At 42.2% G+C, this 21,954-nt stretch overlaps 1 protein-coding gene across 4 annotated transcripts in view; it reads left to right on the forward strand.

Moving 5' to 3' along the window:
• The window catches only part of ATM (ATM serine/threonine kinase), a 145,629-nt gene that overhangs the window by 7,712 nt on the left and 115,963 nt on the right, over window positions 1-21,954 (forward strand). For 3 of the 4 annotated variants that reach the window (XR_016348560.1, XR_016348561.1, XM_089775703.1), the window contains exons 4-11: window positions 2,287-2,432; window positions 4,068-4,232; window positions 11,692-11,857; window positions 12,266-12,504; window positions 15,793-15,956; window positions 17,825-17,994; window positions 20,763-21,134; window positions 21,680-21,874. Coding sequence is in view for 2 of the 4 variants with exons in the window: in XM_089775703.1 (XP_089631829.1) it covers window positions 2,287-2,432; window positions 4,068-4,232; window positions 11,692-11,857; window positions 12,266-12,504; window positions 15,793-15,956; window positions 17,825-17,994; window positions 20,763-21,134; window positions 21,680-21,874 (1,617 nt within the window). In the remaining 2 variants the exon portion in view is untranslated. The other variant, XM_089775704.1, reaches the window with a different exon arrangement.

Raw genomic sequence — 21,954 nt, forward strand, 5'->3', positions numbered from 1 at the left:
TGTGGCCTATACATATAGAATAGACAACTCATTAGAAACCTGTTTTTAATCAATTATTTGACCTAGGATAGCTGAATTGGGGCTCATGAACCAAAGGAGTTATACTGCATTGTCTGTGGAAGCTCTCATATTTAATATGGGGATCGTACACCTAAGGAAATTCTGCACCAAAATATTAAAAATTTTATGGAAAATATTTTAAAATTCAGCAATTTTTTTGTCATTAAATGAATATGAGGGCTCCAGTATGGCATTGGGAAGTCCAAGGCTGTGGCTGGCCAGAGTTGGTAGATCACCCTGCAGCGCCTGCCCCAAGACCTGGACTCAGTGATGAGACTTTACAATGCAAGGACCAGGCCTGCCCTAGAAACATGTTGGGGGCCTTATCTCTATGTGCCTGGCAAACCATATGTGGGCTGCCAGGCTCAGTCTGGCAAGATCCAAGTGTGGAGGAGTTTGGTGTGTGAGGGATCCAGGTATGGAGTGAAAAGGTTTTGTGTGGAATAATCTGGAAGTGAAGAGGATCTTGATGTACGGTGGCCCATTGGGAGGGTTCTGGGTGCAGGGGCAATGGGACTCTACAGAAGGATCTCTAGGTGAAGGTGGTTGGGGTTCATCAGTTTATGTCTGGGTGTTGGGGGATGGAACTCTGGATGTTGGGACGGATACAGTGGAAGATTTCATGTGCTGGGGAGTAAGGCTTGGTGGGGTGGAGGTCTTGGTGTACCTGCTTAGGGCTCAGTGGGGTGGGAGTACAGATTCACGTTGCTCACTGGGATGGTCCTAGTGCATAGAGGCTGGGGCCTGTCAGTTCAAGTGTGGTGAGATTAGCGGGGGGTGGTCTGTGTGAAGGGGTGGGAATATGGGTTCAGGGGTGTGGAGCTCAGCACAGGGGCCAAGTGTGCAGAGTGGGGCCAGCCTTCAGGGTGCATGGGGTTGGTGGGACAGTACTGTCCAGCAGTGACCTCTCCCCCTTGCAGCTGAGGAATGATGGGAGCAGGGGATGAGAGGTGTGGAGCCAGGGGAGTTTTCTAGGGGCAGGTCTGCCTTGATCTAGAACAGTTTTTCCCTGCCTCCAGCCCTGCTGGAGCTAGCAGCTGAGCCCAGCACCAGTCAGGGCATCACCTATCCTGGGTGAAGTTGGAGCTGGGAGAGGCAGAACTTATTAAGGGTGTCTTAGTCTTGGGTGGATCTGGAGGCACAGGGATTGGTTTGATAGGGAGTGGGACTGACTTGTCATTGTTTTGGGAACCTGGAACAATCACTGGCAGAGTATATCCTCAGCCACCTATGATTTACCTCTTCATGATTGCTCCAGATGCCCAAAACAATGGATGCATACAAGTTGCTCCCAGTGGGCAAAGGACACGTAACCACTCTTGTGGCTTCCCTTTGCTTCCCCATCAGAAAATCATTTTTTGCTGAGAAGCAAAGAAATATGTGGCAGACATGAATTCTCTGTATGCTCAGAGACACAGAATTTCCCTAACCCTACTGTTCTATATATTCTGTGGATTCATCTGATTCTTCCATTGAGGAAAGTGGAGCAAAACATGATGCGCTTATCATTATATATAAGTAGCACTTTCAGATTAAAAATCAGGGTCTGAAGTTTTATACATACTTCTAAACTTAAATTCCAGGTGTATTTTGACCATGTAATATAACAATCATAAAGATTTTTACTTTTTTTTGTTAATTTTGCTATGACTAATACAAAAAGAATTTACATTTGAAGAAAACTAAGATACAGACACTAAAACAAGTAAATACTGCAGATCCGAAGATCGATAATGTAATTTATGAATTATGTGAATATACAAAGCTTGTAGCACATCTAATATAAACTAAAAGTCTATTTATGCTACATTTTTACTGTAGGTGTTATGAGACAGAAAAGTGCATGAGCAATCCTTTCTATTAAAATAAATGGAAGTCATGCACATTTTTCAAGAATAAGTTTAAAATATTCAGTCAAATATGCTGTAGAGTCTGATATGTATCACATTTATTTAGAAAGAATTTAAGTTCTTCATAATGAACAATAAACAGTACTTTCAAATGTTGTGCTATGACAATTATACATATTTGTTGTAACATGAATAATAGATGCACATTAGTATAATTTTTCTTTTAATCATTTACTGTATATTCAGCACTATTCAAATTTTACTCCAGGTACTTCACAATCTAGAGTTTGAGTTTTAAGTTTTAACCTTTTTTTTTTAATCAATAGCCTTTACAGTTTATTTGGTTCTGATACATAACCATTTTTTATTTTTGAAGGTATCTGCAGAAATACATCCTAAAAGAAACAGAGAGTATCAGACTGGCAAAACCAAATGTATCTGCCTCAACACAAGCTTCTAGACAGAAAAAGATGCAAGAGATCAGTGGCTTGGTCAAATATTTTATTAGATGTGCTAATAAAAGTTAGTGATTTACATATCCATATATAATTATAGACCTTTTACTGCTATGTTCAAGTTTTTATTCTGAGCCAAGTGTGACATTTTAATATATTCAAGGACCATGATTATGCAGATAATTGTTTCTTCACCTGCAGTGTAATTGTAATGCTTTGTATAATCTACTGAGTATTTGTGTATTGTGTTTGTACAAAGCATAAAGGAAAACATGATTTGAGGCAAAATTTTCAAGCAATAAGGTTTCTGCCAGTTTTCTTGGGACGCTGGAACTTCAATAACATAAGTACTTCATCATCAGAAAGGTTTTGCTGAGAGCCTGAATTCTGTCCCATTTCTCTTAGTTATATCTCTGGACAGTACTTACTAAACAATTCCTAATTTTTCCAATTCCTATAAAAGGGTGTGTTGACTTCTTAGTTATCCTGTAACAAAATGTGTTTCTTTTCTTATCACTTAAGATTTCCAAAGTAGTAATATTTGTCATACTGTCTACAGCCCCTCCAATTTGTTTACATCTTTCTCATATTTAGAAACCCCAAACTGTACACAGTATTTGAATACAGACTCACCAGAGCCTTGTAGATGAGAACTATCACTTCCTTGCATGGGTTAGCACAGCAGTTCTCAGACAGGCTAGGGATCTGAGGCTTCCTGGGGGGCCATCAAAATAAACCAGAGAACAGGGCTAGTATTAAGAGTCACCGGGACCTAGGATTTAAATAACCCAACTCTCACAATGCAGGGTAGGGATGTGAAAGGTTAACTAGTAAGGCCCCCATCCCCCATCAGTTAACCAGTTAAACATTATGTTTAACTAATTAACCATTACGTTTCCCAGTTAAATGGAATTTTACATCCCTAATCAGGGTTGAAACTTAAGCCCGAATCCTGCTGTAATGGGTTGAAGTAAAAGCCTAAGCAATTTAGCTTTGTCGGTCCTCCTGTGGCATCGGGCTTTGGGCAATTGCTGTGCTTGCCACCCCTTTAATGCTGTCCCTGATTTTTAACCTACTGGAGACAAAGAAAACCTGTTGTTATGGCACAGGCAGGCTATGGAGGTTAGGGTATGTCTACACTACCACCCTAGTTCGAACTAGGGTGGTAATGTAGTCAACCGGAGTTGGAAATGAAGCCCGGGATTTGAATTTCCCGGGCTTCATTTGCATGTTGCCGGGCGCCGCCATTTTTAAATGTCCGCTAGTTTAGACTCCGTGCCCCACAGCTATACGCGGCACGAACTAGGTAGTTCGGACTCGGCTTCCTATTCCGAACTACCGTTACTCCTCGCTCCTCTTTTGTCAGTTCACTTTTAGTTAAATTCAGTATTAGACAAGGTTTCTTTAAAAACAATGGTTTCTAACAAAAATAGATAGAAATTGCAATGGATCTGTCATATACAGAGAACATGCTACATAAGGGTTATTCCTAACATTTCCAAAAATGTTGCAAGCTAGAAGAAAAAGATATGAAAAATTTGTTGACATTGGAAGAAAATGAGAGGCAATATACTGTACCTTTAAAATAAATATTGTAATGTTCATACTCTAAGAATTCACTTATTCCAATCCTGGCTATGTTCTTCAATATTTGGTTTAATTAAAAAGTGCATGTTTGTACCTCCTGCTGTTTTCTGCATAGGAGCACCAAGATTAAAATGTCAGGAACTCCTGTGTTATGTCATGGATGTAGTGAAAGATGCATCAAGTTGTGCTATTTATGGAGCTGACTGTAGTAGCATACTACTAAAGGATATTCTTTCAGTGAGGAAATACTGGTGTGAGATATCTAAGCAACAGTGGTCAGGTTAGTTTATAACACTTCTGTTTCAACATTGTCTATTTACAAACATGTATTTTCCTAGTATAGAAATATGTTTAGGCATCTTGTTGTTTATTGTTTGTTTATTATTATGTATTTGTATTTCAGTAGCACTAAGATGCCCTGTTGTATGAGGGACTATACAGATATATAGTAAGAGAGAAGTGTCTACTTCAGAAACCTTACAATTTAAATAGAAAAAAGGTGGGATTAGATATTACATTATTGTTCTACTATTATTTGATGTAGTTTAACGTCATGTACTCACAACAGTGGCTCAATCAAATCAGTTTTAATGTCCAGTTTATTACTGAGATGATATGCTGTGGCTAATGTATTACCAGTGATTATTATTATTTGTACTGGAAGACTTATCTAGCTTAGGGATGTGAACGACTAGTCGACTATCTGATAAGCAAGTGCTTATCGAATGGTCGACAGGCTAGTTGACTAGTCCTTCCCCCACCTTGCTGCCTCTATCAGAAAGAAGCAACAAGTGTGTGTGGGGGGGAGAAAAGGGGCACTTTAAAGCAGCAGCACCGCATGGAGCCTGAGGCAAGACCCCAGGCTCCATACGACGTTGCCTCCTGAAATGCTGCATGCAGCCCCAAGTCCCCAGCTGGCCCGGGCTACATGCAGCATTTCAAAGCGGAAGCTCCACATGGAGCCTGGAGTCAACTGGGGACCCCTCTGCTGACCCCAGGCTGCATGCAGCACTGCTGCTTTGAAAAGCTTGGGGAGCACGGGGCTGGAGGGGACTGCTTGAGTCCCGCACTGGCCCCATGCTTCCCACAGTGCTTTCGCCTTTGAAGGCTGTTGTTACACTTCAAAGGCAGAAGTGCCCTTATTGACTAATTGAATAGTCGATTCAAATTGCATTGACTACTCGATTAGCCAAATAATTGAAATTTTACATCCCTAATCCAGCGTTGCCCAAGTAACTTCAGGGCAGTGGGCTAGCAGTGTGGGGGATGCAGGATTCAGGGCAGGGCTTTGGTATTCTGCCTTCTCTCTTGGTTGGGGTGGGCAATAAAACAGCAGTGGTTCACTAGGGTTAGCTGTTGGTGGGCCATTGTCACTATATTTATCTACACTTCCCCAAATATGAGTGATGTCAGCTCCCATTGGCCGGGAATGGCCAACAGGAACTGTGATCTCCCGTGCCTACAGAGGAATAGGTAAATAGAGTGGTGTGAGGGCCCACCAAGGACTAACCCTGGTAGACTGGGTCTGGCCTGCGAGCTGGTATTTTCCCACCCCTGCTCTTGGTGGTGCAGCTGTTCCCAGTGATTATTCTCCCTTTCGCTCACTGCTCCCAATGGTCACTCTTACCAGTTAGGAGGAGTTCTTGAACAAGCAGACTCACAGACAGATGCACATTTCTAAAATATATAGGTAGATATGGTGGAATCCAAAGATCCAATCTATGTTCAGGACTCAGTTGTGCTAAGCCCTGTACAGATATCTAGTTAGGATATTCCTGAAGAACTTACAGTTAAGAAAATAAAAAAGTGCGCTCACTTGCGTGCGCTGAAAGAATGGGAACATATGACTGGTGCTCCATGGCATTTATATATGAAAGATAGAGGAGAGGGCCATCATAATTTTTGAATGAATACAAATGTGTTGCACATGGCAGTCCCTCTACTTACCCCTTATCAGTTGTCAGATTTAGGATAGGCACCACAGAGGAAGTGGGTCTTGAAAGATTTGAAGGAGAGAATGGTGGTGGATATTGCACACATAAATGTAGAAGAAAGTGCAGAAACAATTACACTATTGGGAAAGAGAGTTGTGGTTGGTGATGTTGTGCTTGAGAGAAGTGCTATGTAAAACCATATTCTAAGCTGTATCTTGAAGAAAATTGCTATAATCTCTATGTATTTTAGAGTTCATCTGTCTGTGGGTCTGTCTGCAAGTTCATTTGTTCAAGAACTCCTCCTAAAGGTAAGAGCTAGAGCCACCAAATTTGGTATGCACTTTCCTCTTACCCTAAATTAAAGCAAGTGTAGAGGTTGGTTGTACAAGGAAGATGGGAAGTGCTGGGAATGGGACTGTTTTCCAGAACATGGAAAGGGAGCATTGACGTAATACTCAGAGTGGCCACGAGGGCAGACGCACCAGTAAGACAGTAGCTATCTGTGGACAGGGTTCTGCATGTTGCTGGCCAATGGAATGGCTAAGTGGCCCTGCAGGTGTGTTGTGAGCGAGACATGAGAAGTCATTCTTCCACTCTACTCTGCGCTGATTAGGCTTCAGTTGGAGTATTGTGTCCCTCTCAGAATGGAGAGTGGTAACTAGTGGTGTTCCCCAAGGGTCAGTCCTGGAACCAATCCTGTTCAGCTTATTCATAAATGATCTGGAGAAAGGGGTAAGCAGTGAGGTGGTAAAGTTTGCAGATGATACCAAACTGTTTCGGATAATCAAGACAGAAGCAGACTGTGAGGGACTCCAAGAAGATCTCACCAAACTGAGTGATTGGGCAACAAAATGGCAAATGAAATTTAATGTGGATAAGTGTACAGTAATGCACATCGGGAAAAATAACCCCAGCTATACGTACAGTATGATGGGGGCTAATTTGGCTACGACAAATCAGGAAAGGGATCTTGGAGTTATCGTGGACAGTTCTCTGAAAACTTCCACACAGTGTGCAGCGGCGGTCAAAAAGGCAAATAGGATGCTAGGAATTATTAAGAAAGGGATAGAAAATAAGACTCATAATATCTTATTGCCCCTGTATAAAACTATGGTATGCCTACATTTTGAATACTGTGTGCAGATGTGGTCTCCTCACCTCAAAAAAGATATTTTGGCCTTGGAAAGGATTCAGAAAAGAGCAACTAAAATGATTAGGGGTTTGGAACGGGTCCCATATGAGGAGAGGTTAAAGCGACTGGGACTTTTCAGTTTAGAAAAGAGGAGACTGAGGGGGGATATGATAGAGGTATATAAAATAATGAGTGGTGTGGAGAGGACAGATAAAGAAAAGTTATTTATTAGTTCCCTAAATAGAAGAACTAGAGGACACCAGATGAAATTAATGGGTATCAGGTTTAAAACTAATAAAAGAAAGTTCTCCTTCACACAGCGTGTAGTCAACCTGTGGAACTCCTTGCCAGAGGAGGGTGTGAAGGCTAGGACTATAACAGAGTTTAAAGAGAAGCTAGATAATTTCATGGAGGTTAGGTCCATAAAAGGCTATTAGCCAGGGGATAAAATGGTGACCTTGGCCTCTGTTTGTCAGAGGCTGGAGAGGGGTGGCAGGAGACAAATCACTTGATCATTGTCTTCGATCCACCCTCTCTGGGGCACCTGGTGCTGGCTACTGTCGGCAGACAGGATACTGGGCTAGATGGACCTTTGGTCTGACCCAGTATGGCCGTTCTTATGTCCAGTTCTGGGCGCCACATTTCAAGAAAGATGTGGAGAACTTGGAGAAGGTCCAGAGAAGAGCAACAAGAATGATTAAAGGTCTAGAGAACATAATCTATAAAGGAAGGCTGAAAGAATTGGGCTTGTTTAGTTTGGAAAAGAGAAAATTGAGGGGGGACATGATAGTGGTTTTCAGGTATCTAAAAGGGTGTCAGAAGGAGAAGGGAGAAAACTTGTTCTTCCTGGCCTCTGAGGATAGAACAAGAAGCAATGGGCTTAAACTGCAGCAAGGGAGGTTTAGGTTGGACATTAAGAAGTAGTTCCTAACTGTCAGGGTGGTTAAACACTGGAATAAATTGCCTAGGGTGGTTGTGGAGTCCCCATCTCTGGAGATATTTAAGAGCAGGTTAGATAAATGTCTATCAGGGATGGTCTAGACCAGGGGTCTCCAAACTACGGCCCGCGGGCCGGATGCGGCCCGCGAGGCCCTCTCATCCGGCCCGTGGAGACCTTTTTGTCTGGCCCCGCCTTCTTCCGCGTGCTGGCGAGATTATCCCTGAGGCGCTCTCGGTTTAAACTACGTTTCCCAGAAGCCCTTTCGATGCCGCCGTTTCAGTCCCTCTCAACCCAGATTGGGCGGGGTCACGCGTTGTGGGCGGCACCAACCGGAGCCAATCAGGCGGAGGGTGGCTGCGGCGGTGGAAGGAGAGAGCTTGAGTCCGAGCATTGGTGTCAGCGGGAGAAACGGATTCGCAGGCGGCTGCGCGAGGCCCCAGCGCGCGCACGGGACAGCAGGTAGCCCAGGTCAGGGACGGCTCCGTGTGCCACTTGGCCAGGCGGGCGAAAAAGGGGGGTCTCGAAGGCGGGCTCCGGATCAGACCCGGCGGCAGAGGATCGCGGGAGGCTGGACGGAGGGGAGGAAACCCGACGGTGGTTTCTCAAGGGCTAGGAGCGAGGGGCTACTTCTCCGGGGGCGGGGCTGAGGAGCTGGTGCCCATTGCAGGAGGCGGTCTGGTTGCTGTGGCACAGCCTCTGGGTGACGCTGTGCCGTGCCTAGCGCGCTGCCCTGGTCCCTGCAGTGCGCCCTGAAGAAACATCCCTCTCCCTTCCACGTCTGGTCTCTCTCATCCACAACCCAGAGCAGCACCGCCCTGCCGGGTATCAGTCTGTGGGAGCGTTGGGCACTGCTTTCCAACTTCCTTTACCAAGTGATAACGTGTCTGCTTTCAAACCTGCTTTTCCCATTAAAATGCATGCCCCTTGTTCCACGGGGCTATGTTACAAATTGTCACCTCATTCCCTGCATGATAGGAGAGCGATCACATCTCTTAGGCTGAACATATTGCCATTTTGGCATCCAGGAAATAATTTCACCATTCACACTAATACAGGCGTTCATGTGTAGTGTATGAATGTGTTATTAAATAATAACTGAATAAAATAATATTAAATAAATAATTAAAAACAACATCCATGTTTTGATTGTTTTTTATTTGGACCTCAAGTGTGTAGTTGGCCCCCGAACTGCTGTTTGATAGTTAATGCGGCCCTCGGGCAGAAAAGTTTGGAGACCCCTGGTCTAGACAGTACTGAGTCTTGCCATGAGGGCAGGGGACTGGACTTGATGACCTGTCAAGGTCCCTTCCAGTCCTAGTATTCTATGATTCTATTTGAAATAGAGCTGGGAGAGAGGGTCACCTCGCCCTTCCCCCCATGAGAAGCTGGTATCAGAATCATGGTCTGGCCCCAGACAAGCTGCAAGCCTCGGAGCCCGGGGGAGGAGGTTCTCCCGAGTCCTGCTCCCCTACTCCCTCCCCCTACAGCTTGAGCCTTCTCCCTCACCAACCAGTTGGAGGCCAGGGCTGGCCCACTGACCCTCAACACCCCCAGACCAGCTGCTGGGCCCAAATCCCTGCACCCTCAACACTGGCAGCCTCCTTCAGTGAGCCCCTCATTAATGACCTAAGCAATGCCAGGCAAATACCAATGGTCCATCTAGACCAGTATTCAGTCTCTAACCAAGGATGGATTAACGCATGGACCCAGTCTGTTTGCGGGCCTGAGAAAATTGATACCCCAGCAAATAGCCAGCATAAGCTGTTGGAGGAGAGAAAGTTTGTCTGTGAGTGTGTTTGTTTTTTCAAGAACTCCTCTCCAAAACGGTTAGAGGTAGAACCACCAAATTTGGTATACAGCTTCCTCTTTATCATATCTGAAAGCAAGGTAAGGGTTTGTTTGTTCCAAGAAAATTGTATGTGCCTAGAATGGGATTGCTTCTCATAAAACCATAAAGAAAAGAGACAGTCACCAGGCAGGTGAAAGGGGCTGGCTGGGAGCATAGCATCCACCTCCCCCCTCCCTTTAGAGAAGGTGGGGGCGGCCGAAACCTCCCCCTCCATTCATAGGAGGACACTGCTGGCTGTTCCCCTTTGTCAGGAAGCAAGAGTGCACAGTTTACTGCATTCCTCGCTCTAGCTGTGGAGCGCAGGGAGCAGACTAACCTGCTCCAATCAGAGGAGATGCACGCCTCCCCCTGGCTGTGCCCACTGGAGCTGCGGTGGCCTTCGAGAAATGCTTCTCACCTGACACCAAGCTGAAGTGAGAAAGATCTGGGGTAGTCCTCTCTCCCTGGAGAAGCCTGCATACTGAACCCTTCATCTCCAGTCCCTCCTCAGAGCAATGATTTAAATGAAGGAAAACAAAACTTATTTGTGTTAAGGACCTGAGCAACACTGGGTAAATCTTCTAGTATAAAAATAATGCTTATACAGCGTAATACTACGACTACTACATCTTCAAAGCTCTATGTAGTACAGCCGCTCTCCAAGTTACGAACAAGTTACAGACCAACACTTGGTCCGTAACTCGAACTATTCGTAACTCATTTCCCATAGAGTTACATGGTGACCACGCTGTTCGTAAGTGCGGATCGCCGTTCGTAACTCGAATCTGCATTTACAACCGTTTTGGTCGTAAGTGCGGATGGTCGTAAGTGGAGGTGGTTGTAACTCGGGGAGCAGCTGTATTAGTGTTATAATTACTTAGTACATAAAAATATTAGAAAATGGAGAAAATAAAAATGAGGAAAGCAAAATTTACTTAATATGCCTTTTCCAGGTACAGTAAACTTCGAATAATCCAGCACCTTTAGGACCCAGGGGGTGCCGGATTATCAAATAAGCCGGACTATCAGAAGGGGGGGCTATGAGGAGTCTTCCCGGAGTCCCGGAAACCACTTCCCGGAGTCTGCCGCTGATCGGTTTTAGCAGCGGCTGAATAGGGGCGCCTGGGGCAGAGCAGCTGGGGTGCTGCCAGGTTGGTCCCGCAACCCCAAGGGACGACGCTACGTGACCAACCCAGCAGCACCCCAGCTGCTCTGCCCCCGGCTTCCCCGATTCAGCTGCTGGTCAGTTTCAGCAGCTGCTGAATCGGGGAAGCCGGGCGCAGAGCAGCTCCAATTGTCCGGCTGCCCCGAGTACTTCCGGGTTCCTGATGGTGCCGGACCGTCAGGAATGCCGGAGCATTGGATGCCGGACTAATGGAGTTTTACTGTATTGTGAGCAAGCTTCATTCTTTTACTGGTATATTGGAACATTACACACTGGCATATCAGTACAAGTGAAAATTCTGCCTCTTTAAGTGACATGCTAAAAGGGAGTAAAATAATTCAGTGTAAGAATTAGTTGAAATGTCAGTAATTTTATTGGAGGGATGAGATTGTTTGTTTGTTTTGAGATTTCTTTTTTTTTTCTTTTTTGGGGCATAGCTACCTGTGGTATGTTAGATAATGTTCTCTTCATGTTTCTGTGTGCAGCTAAGTTGCAAAACAGCAAATAAACTTTTGTGAATAGTGATCCAAATGTCTATGATAATAGTGAGTGGATATTTTCATTGGTCAGGCAAAATATTTCTAAGTGATTGTTTTTCCTTTTTGTGTAACTTCTGCATATAATCAGCTTGTTAGAATGGTACATTCTCTCTTAAATCACTGTTTTACCCAGGTTAAGGAGACAGTTATACCTTTATATTGCTTTTGATAAGTGATTAATACTTTGGATTATGTTTACAGATCTGCTGACCCTGTACTGCAAATTATATCTCAAACCTTCCAAAGAAATTAACAGAGTCTTGGTGGCTAGAATAATCCACACACTCACCAGTGGATACTGCTTCCAAACTGATGAACTAAATTCCAATCTTTTTTGCTTCTTTGCAAAAGCACTACAATGTGCAAGGTAATATTCAGCTTTTTGTTTTGTGTGTCAAAATTGAATTTCAGAGGATAATTTGTCCTAGATAATTATTGGGGTTGGATTTGTTGTGCATGAAGGCCCATCAGTCTCTAATTTGTGTGATTCTATCCTTCAACATTTTTCTGTTCATTCAGAGCTCTGAAATGTGAAACTTTTCTGCTTTTATTTGTGTATTTTAGAAAATTTTTTGCGTTATGTGCAAGTATGCTGCAGTGAGGCCTTTTGAGTATTCTTCCCTTATTAAGTTAGGTTTGTTGAGTGCTCAATTTAGAGTTCAAGGAATAGATTTTTAAAATAATCCAGGCAAGTTGTTATTTATCTGTTAATACTACTTATTAACCGAAAGTTGGCTATTTTTGCTGTCGATTAAATGCTTGGTTTGTATTGCAGGCAAGAGAATGCATCTGCAGGTCTGGATCACATTCTTGCAGCAATTAATGTCTTCTTCAGTGTGTTTGCTATGAACTGTCGTATGCGGATTTGTAAGCTAGGAGAAGAAATTCTTCCTACAGTGCTTTATATATGGACTCAGTATAGACCAAAAGATTCTCTAAAAGAGTTAATAATTCAGTTACTTCAACTGCAGATTCGTGTTCATCATCCAAAGGGAGCCAAAACACAGGAGAAAGGTACACAATAAAAAGCTTCTTAGTGTTTGTGGGGTTTTAGGTTCTTTTTGGTTTGGTTTGGTTTGGTTTGGTGTGGGGGTTTTTTCTGGGGGCGGGGGGTGTTGCTTTTTTATTTTAGCAAATTTTGCTAAAATTTTGCTATATCCGAGAGTTCTAGTTGCATGAGCACAAAAGTTCTGGATATCACTGGTAAGCCTGGAGAATGATCACAATAGTAGCCATTGCTTCTCAAAAGATTTACAGTGTGCATTAAAGTTGTGTGAATTGGGAAATGTGTGTTTTAATTATTGTATTATAACAACACTCAAAATGTGCTAAGTGCCGAATGGGAACACCGAGCATCTGGTCAAAGACTTTAAAATTAAAAAAAAAAAAAAACAGAAGTGGGACAGGGAAGTGGTTGTGAGGGAATGAATGCAGTACTGAGCAAAATGCAGATTGGCACACATGTTCACATCTTGTCACTTTTATGGCTATCAAGACCATGGTCATCTATTCTGATATCCTGGAAAACACAGGCCAGAGAACCTCACCCAGTAACTTCTGCATCAACCTGCTATTGCTGTCTCAGCTATATCATGTCTTTTAGAAGATCTCTATTCTTGATTTACAGACTGCAAGGGGTGGACAGTCCATCATGCCCTGGGAAAATTGTTCAAATGGTTAATTACCTTCATTAAAATATATATTTTATTTCTATCTGAATTTGTCTTCGTTCAGTTTACAGCTGTTGCATCTTGATTAAGAGCCAGCTATTTCCCATGTAGGTATTTGCAGATATCAGCCAAGTCACCTTTACTACCTTCTCTTTGATGTAACTAAAAAAGCTTTATTGAGTTTCTTTCTAGACCTTTGATTATTCTTGCCCATTATTTAAGAACCTTATCACTAGAAACATATACAAAGGAAATACTACCTCCTTACTCCTAGTTCGTATTCCCCTCCTTATGCAGCTAGGGATCCGTTGGCCATTTTAGTGACATCTCATTGGAAGCACATTCAGTGGTTATCTGCCCTGATCCTGAAGTCTGTGGTAGAGTCACTGCTTTCCAGGATACAGTTCTATAAGGCCCAGAAGTGGCAGCCCTGTGCAGAATAGCCTCTGAAAGCAGCAGTGGCTCTTCTGTTTCCAGCCCCACTTGGAACTAGAAGCAGCTGGAGCAGTCCCTGTCTGTGTCCATTATGTGAACATTTACCTTTATTAACAAAACTCATTTTAAAAAAAACCCTGTTTGTTTGACAGGTTTGTTTGTTCATCCATAAAACCATGTTGATTGGCATTAATTATGCTACCGTCTTTTATTTACTGATTGTGTGCCATATCAGCATTTACATGGTTCTTAGACTAACTGGTGTATAATTTCCCTGCCATCCTATTCGCCTTCTCTAAATATTGGCACGCTAGAAGATTTATCCTGCGTTGCTGGGTTCCTTAACTCCATTGAATTTTGTTTTTCTTCATTGATATCATAGCTCTGGGGTGGGGCTGGAGGTGAGAGGTTCAGGATGCAGGTTGCCCCAGGGAGAGAGGTCTATTTCAGCCCCCTCTCACCTCAGCAACTTGGGACCAGGTGAGAAGCACCTCTCCATGGCTGCTGTAGCTCCAGCAGGCACAGCCTGGGAGCTGTGCATGTCCCCTGGCTGGGGCAGGTCCAGGTTTGTCTTCCCTCTGTGCTCCACAGCCAGATTGAGGAATGGAGCAAACTGCATTTTACCCTTGCTCCCAAATGAAGGGGAACAGCCAGCAATGTTCCCATATGAATGGGAGGGGGGTCTGAGTCCCCCCCCATAAGGGGCACCTGTGGGGGTTGGAGGTCTTGGGCCTGTCCCATACAGGAGGGGTGGAGGAGTGCCTCCAGTCAGCCCCTTTCACCTGCTTAGTGATTCTGTTTGTATTCTGTATGGTTTTTGCATCTTCCCCCTGCACCTGCCCCCGCCCATACACAACCAATCCCTTATCTTGCTTTAATTTAGGATAAGAGGAAGCTGCATACCAAATTTGGTGACTCTAGCTCTTACCGTTTTAAAGGAGTTCTTGAGCAAACGGGCAGACAGAGGCTGGCTCGCTTACTCAAAGACAAACTTTCTCAAATATACAGTAGATTAGGTTTTTGAGTCCTCAGACATTTCTACTGTTCTAAGATTTGTTAAATCAACATTAAGGGTTCATAGAGCTCAGCTAATTCATTTAATATACTTGGGTGCAAGTTTATCATTCACTGCAGATTTTAAAATATTTAACTTTAATAGTTTCTCAATCGCATCCTTCCTAATTTCTGGTGGAATAGAAAGTATTTTATCATTGCAATACATGAGTGCATCATCTTGTTTCCTTCAGAATACAGAACAAATATTTATTCAGTATGTCTGTCTTTTTTTTAAATCATGATAGACCATTTTACCATACTTGTCTAATGGCATAGGTCTAATACTAGAGGGGTTTTGTTTGTAATACATGTAAATATTTCCTTCATAGTGTTCTTAGTGCTACCAGACATTGATTTTTGTTTGATACCTTTAGCTTCTCCTGTCATCTCTTGTTTCCTTATTATCAACCTGTTGTATTGTGTTTTTTTTAAACCATTTTTATTAATCCCTTGTTAAACATGAATCTCCAAAGAAACTAAAGTCTCTCTTAGACCACATTTCCCTGCATGCCCTTAGCATCTGCCCCTTAATCTCATCTTACAAGATCTTTGAATTCACTGTCTATGTTTGTACCTTTTGTTGGCCTGTGTCCAGCAAAAAGAATTCAGTGTAAGGCCATCTTCTCACCAGGGCTCTTTTGCACAGGGGATGCTAGAGATGGGTGCGCCTGCTGTATCTGCTGTTTTGGAAGGGCCAAATCAGAGTATGTTAGGGTCCTGTCGTTTTGAGAAGACACATGGTTTAGCTGTTCCGGATGCTGGGGGGAAGCATTCTAGCCCTTCCCCAACCAAGTAGCAGAGTGGCTGCATGGGGGAACCTTGAGGCTCTGTGAGTGGGAGCTGCTTAGTTCTGGATGCTTAGACTGGAACAGATAGGGATATCATTCTTAATTATTTTTTCCTCCCTCTTATTTTGCATCCAGACTTCATTCTCTATTCCCTTCTCTTTGCAAATGTTTGAATGTTTTGTTTTAAATAGCAAATGTTAGTATTATAAAACTTCCTGGAAAATACAGTGCTAATTGCTGTTAAGCATTCTCTGCTCATTTGCAAACGTAGACTGTTGTAGTATATTGTGTAGCTGTCAGATTATGGCAAATAAAATGCATATGTAACTTAAGTTTTATCTTTTCACATACAGGTGCATATGTCTCAGAAAAATGGCAAAGAATCTTATACAACTTGTATGATCTGCTGGTGAATGAGTTAAGTCTCATTGGCAGTAGAGGAAAGTATTCTTCAGGATCACGCAACATTGCTGTAAAAGAAAACCTGATTGAATTAATGGCTGATATTTGTCATCAAGTAAATGACATTTCAACACATTGTTTCAATTGAATGTAAAGTTGATGTATATACTGCACTATGCTATTCTCAAACTTACATTTGCCATTAGTATGTCTTGCGGATTTTTTTCATAATTGTTTACTTATACTACAGTATCTTTAGTATAGATCAGGGGTGTCCAAACTTTTTTCAAAGAGGGCCAGATTTGATGAAGTGAACATGCGTGAGGGCCGACCATTTTGCCTGACATTCTTTGAACCATTAAAATTAAATGCAAATTAACTATTTTATGCAAAGTTTATTGCAAACGGCATACTTTTCATTTCGTCACATGGATGACCAATCTAAACAGGTGTTAAATCACTCTGCCTTTCATATCTGAAGGCCAGATGAAAAAAAAATCCAGGAAGCTGAAATATATGTCAGAAACATTGTAAAGTACATTACATATTATTGGTAATAAAGGTTGTCTATCAACTTTTAAGTTAAAAAAATATGAACAGGAAAATAACACCAAGTATACATGTTGTGTCCAAATATATTTATAACTGATTTAGACAAACTGACATTAACTGAGATTTTACAATGTATTCATCTCAATACATATGGATTCATTGGGGGCCATAAAAGATAGATATTGCCAAATTACCTGTGGGGCCGTATTAAACTGGAACACGGGCCGCAATTGGCCCGCGGGCCGGACTTTGGACATGCCTGGTATAGATACTGTAGAGACATCTTTTTCTTGGCGCCAGTTAAAAAACAATCTTGAGAGCCTAATACTCAGGTTCAATAGAGACTCCTATTCAGTTTACGAAGCAGTTTAATTAGTGACATTTTTGATTAATTATCCCCAATACTTCCTTGTGTAAGGTACAGGGCAAAGATAGCAACATACACTTTCTTTTTGCTGCTGAAAGTGTTTGAAATGTTTTATATTTGAGTTTGACATGTTTATAGGCATGTAAGAGAGAAGCATTGTAATATTTCTGATACACTACAATACTAGGGAATTCTAAATAGAGGAAAAAGTACGTATTGAGCTAACATTTTACTCTGTATTCAGTTGAAAGAATGAATGGGTAATTGCCATTTTATATGACTGTTTTTGTCTTGGGAACACAAGTTTCATTGAAAGTCAGTGGTACCTTGTGTTCCTAAATAAAATTCTTACCTTTACCAGTTAATTCCTGACAAGTGTAAGTACCGTAATAATACTTAACTGGCATAGTTCCAAGCTTTACTTCTGAGGGAAGGTCTAAAGCTTGGCTTCTTGTTTTCAGATGGCAAAGGTAATAGATGCTTTGCTTCTGGAGAGTAGGAAGCAAATCTAATCAAATATTAATGGCTGACAGCCATAGCACTGTTAGGTGCAGGAGAGAACATAATTTTTGTGCCCTCTGCCACTATTTGGGTTGCTGCTATGTGTGTTTTGTGAAGCAAGCTAACAGGGAAATGAGAAAGTTCTCTATAGTGTTTTATAGATTGTAAATAATAATTATCTTCCGTATGTCAACATTGTAAGCTGGGGATATGATGGCTTGAGGAGACATAGTTGCGCTAGCTCTGATTGAGCTAGGTCACTAAAAATAGTGTAGTGGCAGCTGGAGGGGCTAGCTGACCCGAATGCATGCGCATAAGAGATACTATGTACTACTTGGGGCAGCTAATCCCTACTGCCACTAAGCCACTGATATTATATTCTATTTTTAATGCATTAGCTCAGTTGAAGATAGTACAAGCGTGTCTCCTCAAGTTCAGAATTACACTCCCAGCTCAAAATATAGATGTCCCCTTAGTTTGAAATATCTTGTGGCCTTTAATGAAGGGTGAACACTTGAATACTTTTATTCATAAGTTCTCTTTTTTACTATCTCTTTGGAAAGGTCTTTACTGAAGACACCAAAATCCTAGAGATAACCCAGTCATACACTGTCACACAAAGAGAGCCTGGAGATGAAGTTGTACCAAGCAAGCGTAGAAGGATCGAACTAGGCTGGGAAATAATTCGAGACAGCCTGCAAAAATCACAGAATGATTTTGATGTCATACCTTGGTAAAACGCTTTTATTCTTTTATCTAGGAACTGAAAATTGGTACACATAATTATTAATAAGTTTTAGTTTCACATCCAGTTGCAGATTGAACCTCTCTAGTCCACACTGACTGGGTCCACAGCAACATTCATGGTCCGTCATGATTTTAGTTAGCCAGATGTTCACTTACCATGGGTGTAGCCAAGTTTCCTGAGGTCCCATAAAGTTTGTTTATATCTACTAGTCCTGGCTTTCAGTGTTCTGTGCTGTTATTTAGCTCTAATTTATCCCTAAATGTCTTCTAAGAGCTCAGCAATCAGTGGAATTATGGGTAAAATTGCTAGACAATACTGACTTCCCATAGTTCAGCAAATTTCCTGGTTTGGTACTGGTCAGGTCCAAAGGATGCTGGATTAGAGAGATTCAACCTGTATTGCTTTATCTCTAGACTCTGACTTCCTACATTTTATACTGAATAGTCTCCCAAATGCTTTGCGATGTGGAATTTGCTGTTCAGAAGCAGAACATACAGGGAGGCTGTCATGGAATTAGTCTAGCTTTTTCTGACTGAAAAATCATGAGGAATGTTTGTGAAATTCATGTTATAAAACTTTCTAAGTCAAATACCACATAATAGGTTGATGAAATACATTTTACATTGCCTACTTGAGTAATTGATATATAAGCGAGACAAGGTGGGCGAGGTAACATTTTTTGTAATCAACTTTTGTTGGTAACAGAGAGAACTTTTTGAGCTAAACATGGATCAGGTCTAACATGATATATGACTATGACAATGAAATGATGGAAAATAAAAATACCAGCGATTATGTGAGGCTGTGGAGTTGCAACAAGAATAATGCCCAAGAGTGAGAACCTCACTTCTGTTCTCATCATTTTTTGCTGTGTAAACTGGCTTGAGGGATATAGTAATAGCAGAATAAGATATAAAAAGATCCAGTGGCTAGGATTTGAAGCTAGACAAATCAGACTGAAAATAAGGGGCATGTTTTTCAAACAGCAAAATAAATTAATTGTTGGAACAATTTACAGAGGGCTTTGGTGGATTGTCTACTGGGAGAATTTTAAATCACGATTAGATGTTTTTCTAAAAGAGATGCCTTAGTTCAGGAATTAATTCAGGGAAATTGTTTGGCTGGTTTTGTAAAGGAGGTCAGACTAGATCATCAGAGTTGTTCCTTCCAACTTTATAATCTCTGAGTAAAGCTTAGATTTTGTCATGGAGTCCATGACCTCCAGAGACCTCTGTGACATTTTCCATTTCATCTCTGGGATAGCATGGCAGGAGGTGTCAGCTGAGATGCATGTCAAGGCAATGAGAGTACCCACTGTTCCCAGCCTCTGCTGGTGGCATGGAGACATTACTGCACCAAGCCATAGTCAGTAAGAGGAGACCTCCTCCCCACAGCTCCCTACTGATGCAGGTACTTGGGGACCACACAGCTCCGAGCTCCCGTGGATGACAGGGGTCCCCTTGCAGCTCCAAGTCACCATAGGCTGTGGGGAGTGGGATGGGCACTGTCAGCTTCTGGACACTGCAAGTTGCAGGAGACCCTACAATTTTCAGCCACTGTGGATAGCAGGGGGCAGCTAGCTGGCAGGGAGGATTCTGTACTCTTAGCCACTATGGGCAGCAGAGTGGACTCCAGAGTCTCAGCAGCCATAGGTGCTGGACTATCCTTTCTTCCCGTTTTGTCTGTTATTTTTAGTTCAAGTCACACACAGGTCATGAGCTTCAGAGAATATTTGGTTATTGCCTGTGACCTTTCTGTGACTTCTACTAAAAATAACCATGATGAAATCATAGCCTTATCTATGAGAGAGAAAATTACAGATGAGAAAATTAATTTTCTATTTGCTTCACTAATATCTGATAGTCACCTTGTAAAACAACATTTGAGTGGGTGAGGCTGAACTCATGTAATTGTTTCAAATGACAGGGGAATTGGTAACATAACATACTATCCTGAACACTTAAACCAGGGATGGGCAGTAAGTTTTAATGGGGGCCACTCCAGGATTTTGGCAAGTGGTCAAGGGCTGCACTTTTCCAAAGGGGTGTGTGCACTCTGAGACAGACGTTGGGTACAGAAGGAACTGGAGATTGGGAACTGGGGTGCAGGAGGTGAGGGGTCTGAGAGGTGAAGGAGGTGGCTGTGATCTGGGCCAAGGACTTGGGGTGCATGGTCCAGTAGGGGGTATGGGTGCAGGAGAGGATTCTAGCCTGGGGAAGGCGCTCTAGGAGGAGGTACAAGGACGGGGAGGGGGGGGGGGGGGGGCGGGAGGAATTGTGACTTGGGTGAAGGGGAGTGCAGAGGGTTTCGGTGGTAACCTGGGGCTGGGGAATGGGATGTACTGTCAGGGAGGGGGTATGGGTACAGGAGAGGATTCTGGCTTGTGGTTGGCTTCTCTTGGCCAGAAACTGAGAGATTAGCCAGTGGGAGCTGAGAGATTTTGCTGGGAGGCTGGAACAGCATGAAAAAGTCTCTTTCCTCCCTTCCCAGTCCTACAGAATGGAGAGCAGCTGACTTTTTAAAGTGTGAGCTGCTCTCTGCCTAAGGGTTTTGGTGAGGTAGCCGTAGGCCTGATCCAGTGGTTTGGCGGGCTGGATCCGGCCCATTGGCAGCTTCTTGCCCACTCCTGACTTAAACAGTCAGTTAAATATAGAAATGTGAAATGATTCTCTGAAAATACATTTAACTGCTTTACAACACACAATGAATTTATGTACATTTCAAATTAATTGCCTTCACTTTCTGTTTTTAAGGTTACAGATTACAACCCAATTAATATCGAAGTATCCTATGAGTCTTCCTAACTGTGAATTATCTCCCTTACTCACTATATTACACCAATTACTACCTCAGCAGAGACAAGGGGCGAGGGCCCCGTACGTGCTAAGGTGTCTTATAGAAGTTGCATTGTGTCAGACCCAAAAATTGGATTTGGAAAGCACACAAAAGTTGGAGCTGCAGAGAATCTGGGCAAAAGTTTGGTCACTTACAGTTCGTAGCATAAGTTTTCAGCAAGTTGAAACAGAAAGCTTCAGGTTACTTGGAGCCATAATTAAAGGAAACCTTGTTGTAATAGACAAAGAACTCTGGAAGATATTTTCAGGATTTGCATGCAAGCCTTCAAGGTAAGATGGGTACTAGGGATAGTATATTTTATGCTTTTGACTCTGTATAGCTGTTTTTCCTCCATTAACAGAAATGCTAAATTTGTTATTGTGACAGTTATCTACTGTACATATTTGTGTTTAAAATATGTTTTTCAGACATTTATAAGTTAGCCATAAAAACTCAAGTCTGAAAGTGGACATTGAAGAGAAGTGACCAGAGCCAACTTCTTAAATAATAAATTTTGGCTGAAATAGATTCATTTTATCTTTGCTGAAACAAATAAAAGTATATTTTTGTTCTTATAAAATTAATCTAATTTCAAAAGATTAGATCCAGAATAGTTTTAAAATAGACCAGTGGATTCTGTAAAGCCGAAATATGGGTTTTCAAATGCATGCAGCATGAGAACTCTTATAAAGGAATTTTTAATATGCATGTTTATTTTTGGATCTTGGACAGCATAAAATACTTAATAAAGACTTTGCATCAGAATGATAGTCATTGAATATAGATTGAATTGATGATTTCCCACACATTGTCCTTTTGTTCTGTTTTGTTGTAGTCCTGCTGCACGTTGTTTGGCATTAGCGATGACTGCCTATGCCGTACCAGAAACTTTGAAAGTAGGAATGTTACAGAATAATTGTGGAGGAAATTCAGCCTACACATTAAAAGAAGCAATAATGAAATGGCTACTGTTCTGTCATTTGGAAGAGGAGATGGAAGAATGTGTGGAGCTACCACCTGTGCTATGCAGGTAACAATTTGAAGTATAATCCACTCTGCGTATGAACATAACTTAACATACAAAATTCAGGTAGAAAAAATGAATTAATG

The sequence above is a fragment of the Pelodiscus sinensis genome, chromosome 1 (genome assembly GCF_052426305.1).
Source record: "Pelodiscus sinensis isolate ZL-2025 chromosome 1, ASM5242630v1, whole genome shotgun sequence".
Classification (NCBI taxonomy): domain Eukaryota; kingdom Metazoa; phylum Chordata; order Testudines; family Trionychidae; genus Pelodiscus; species Pelodiscus sinensis.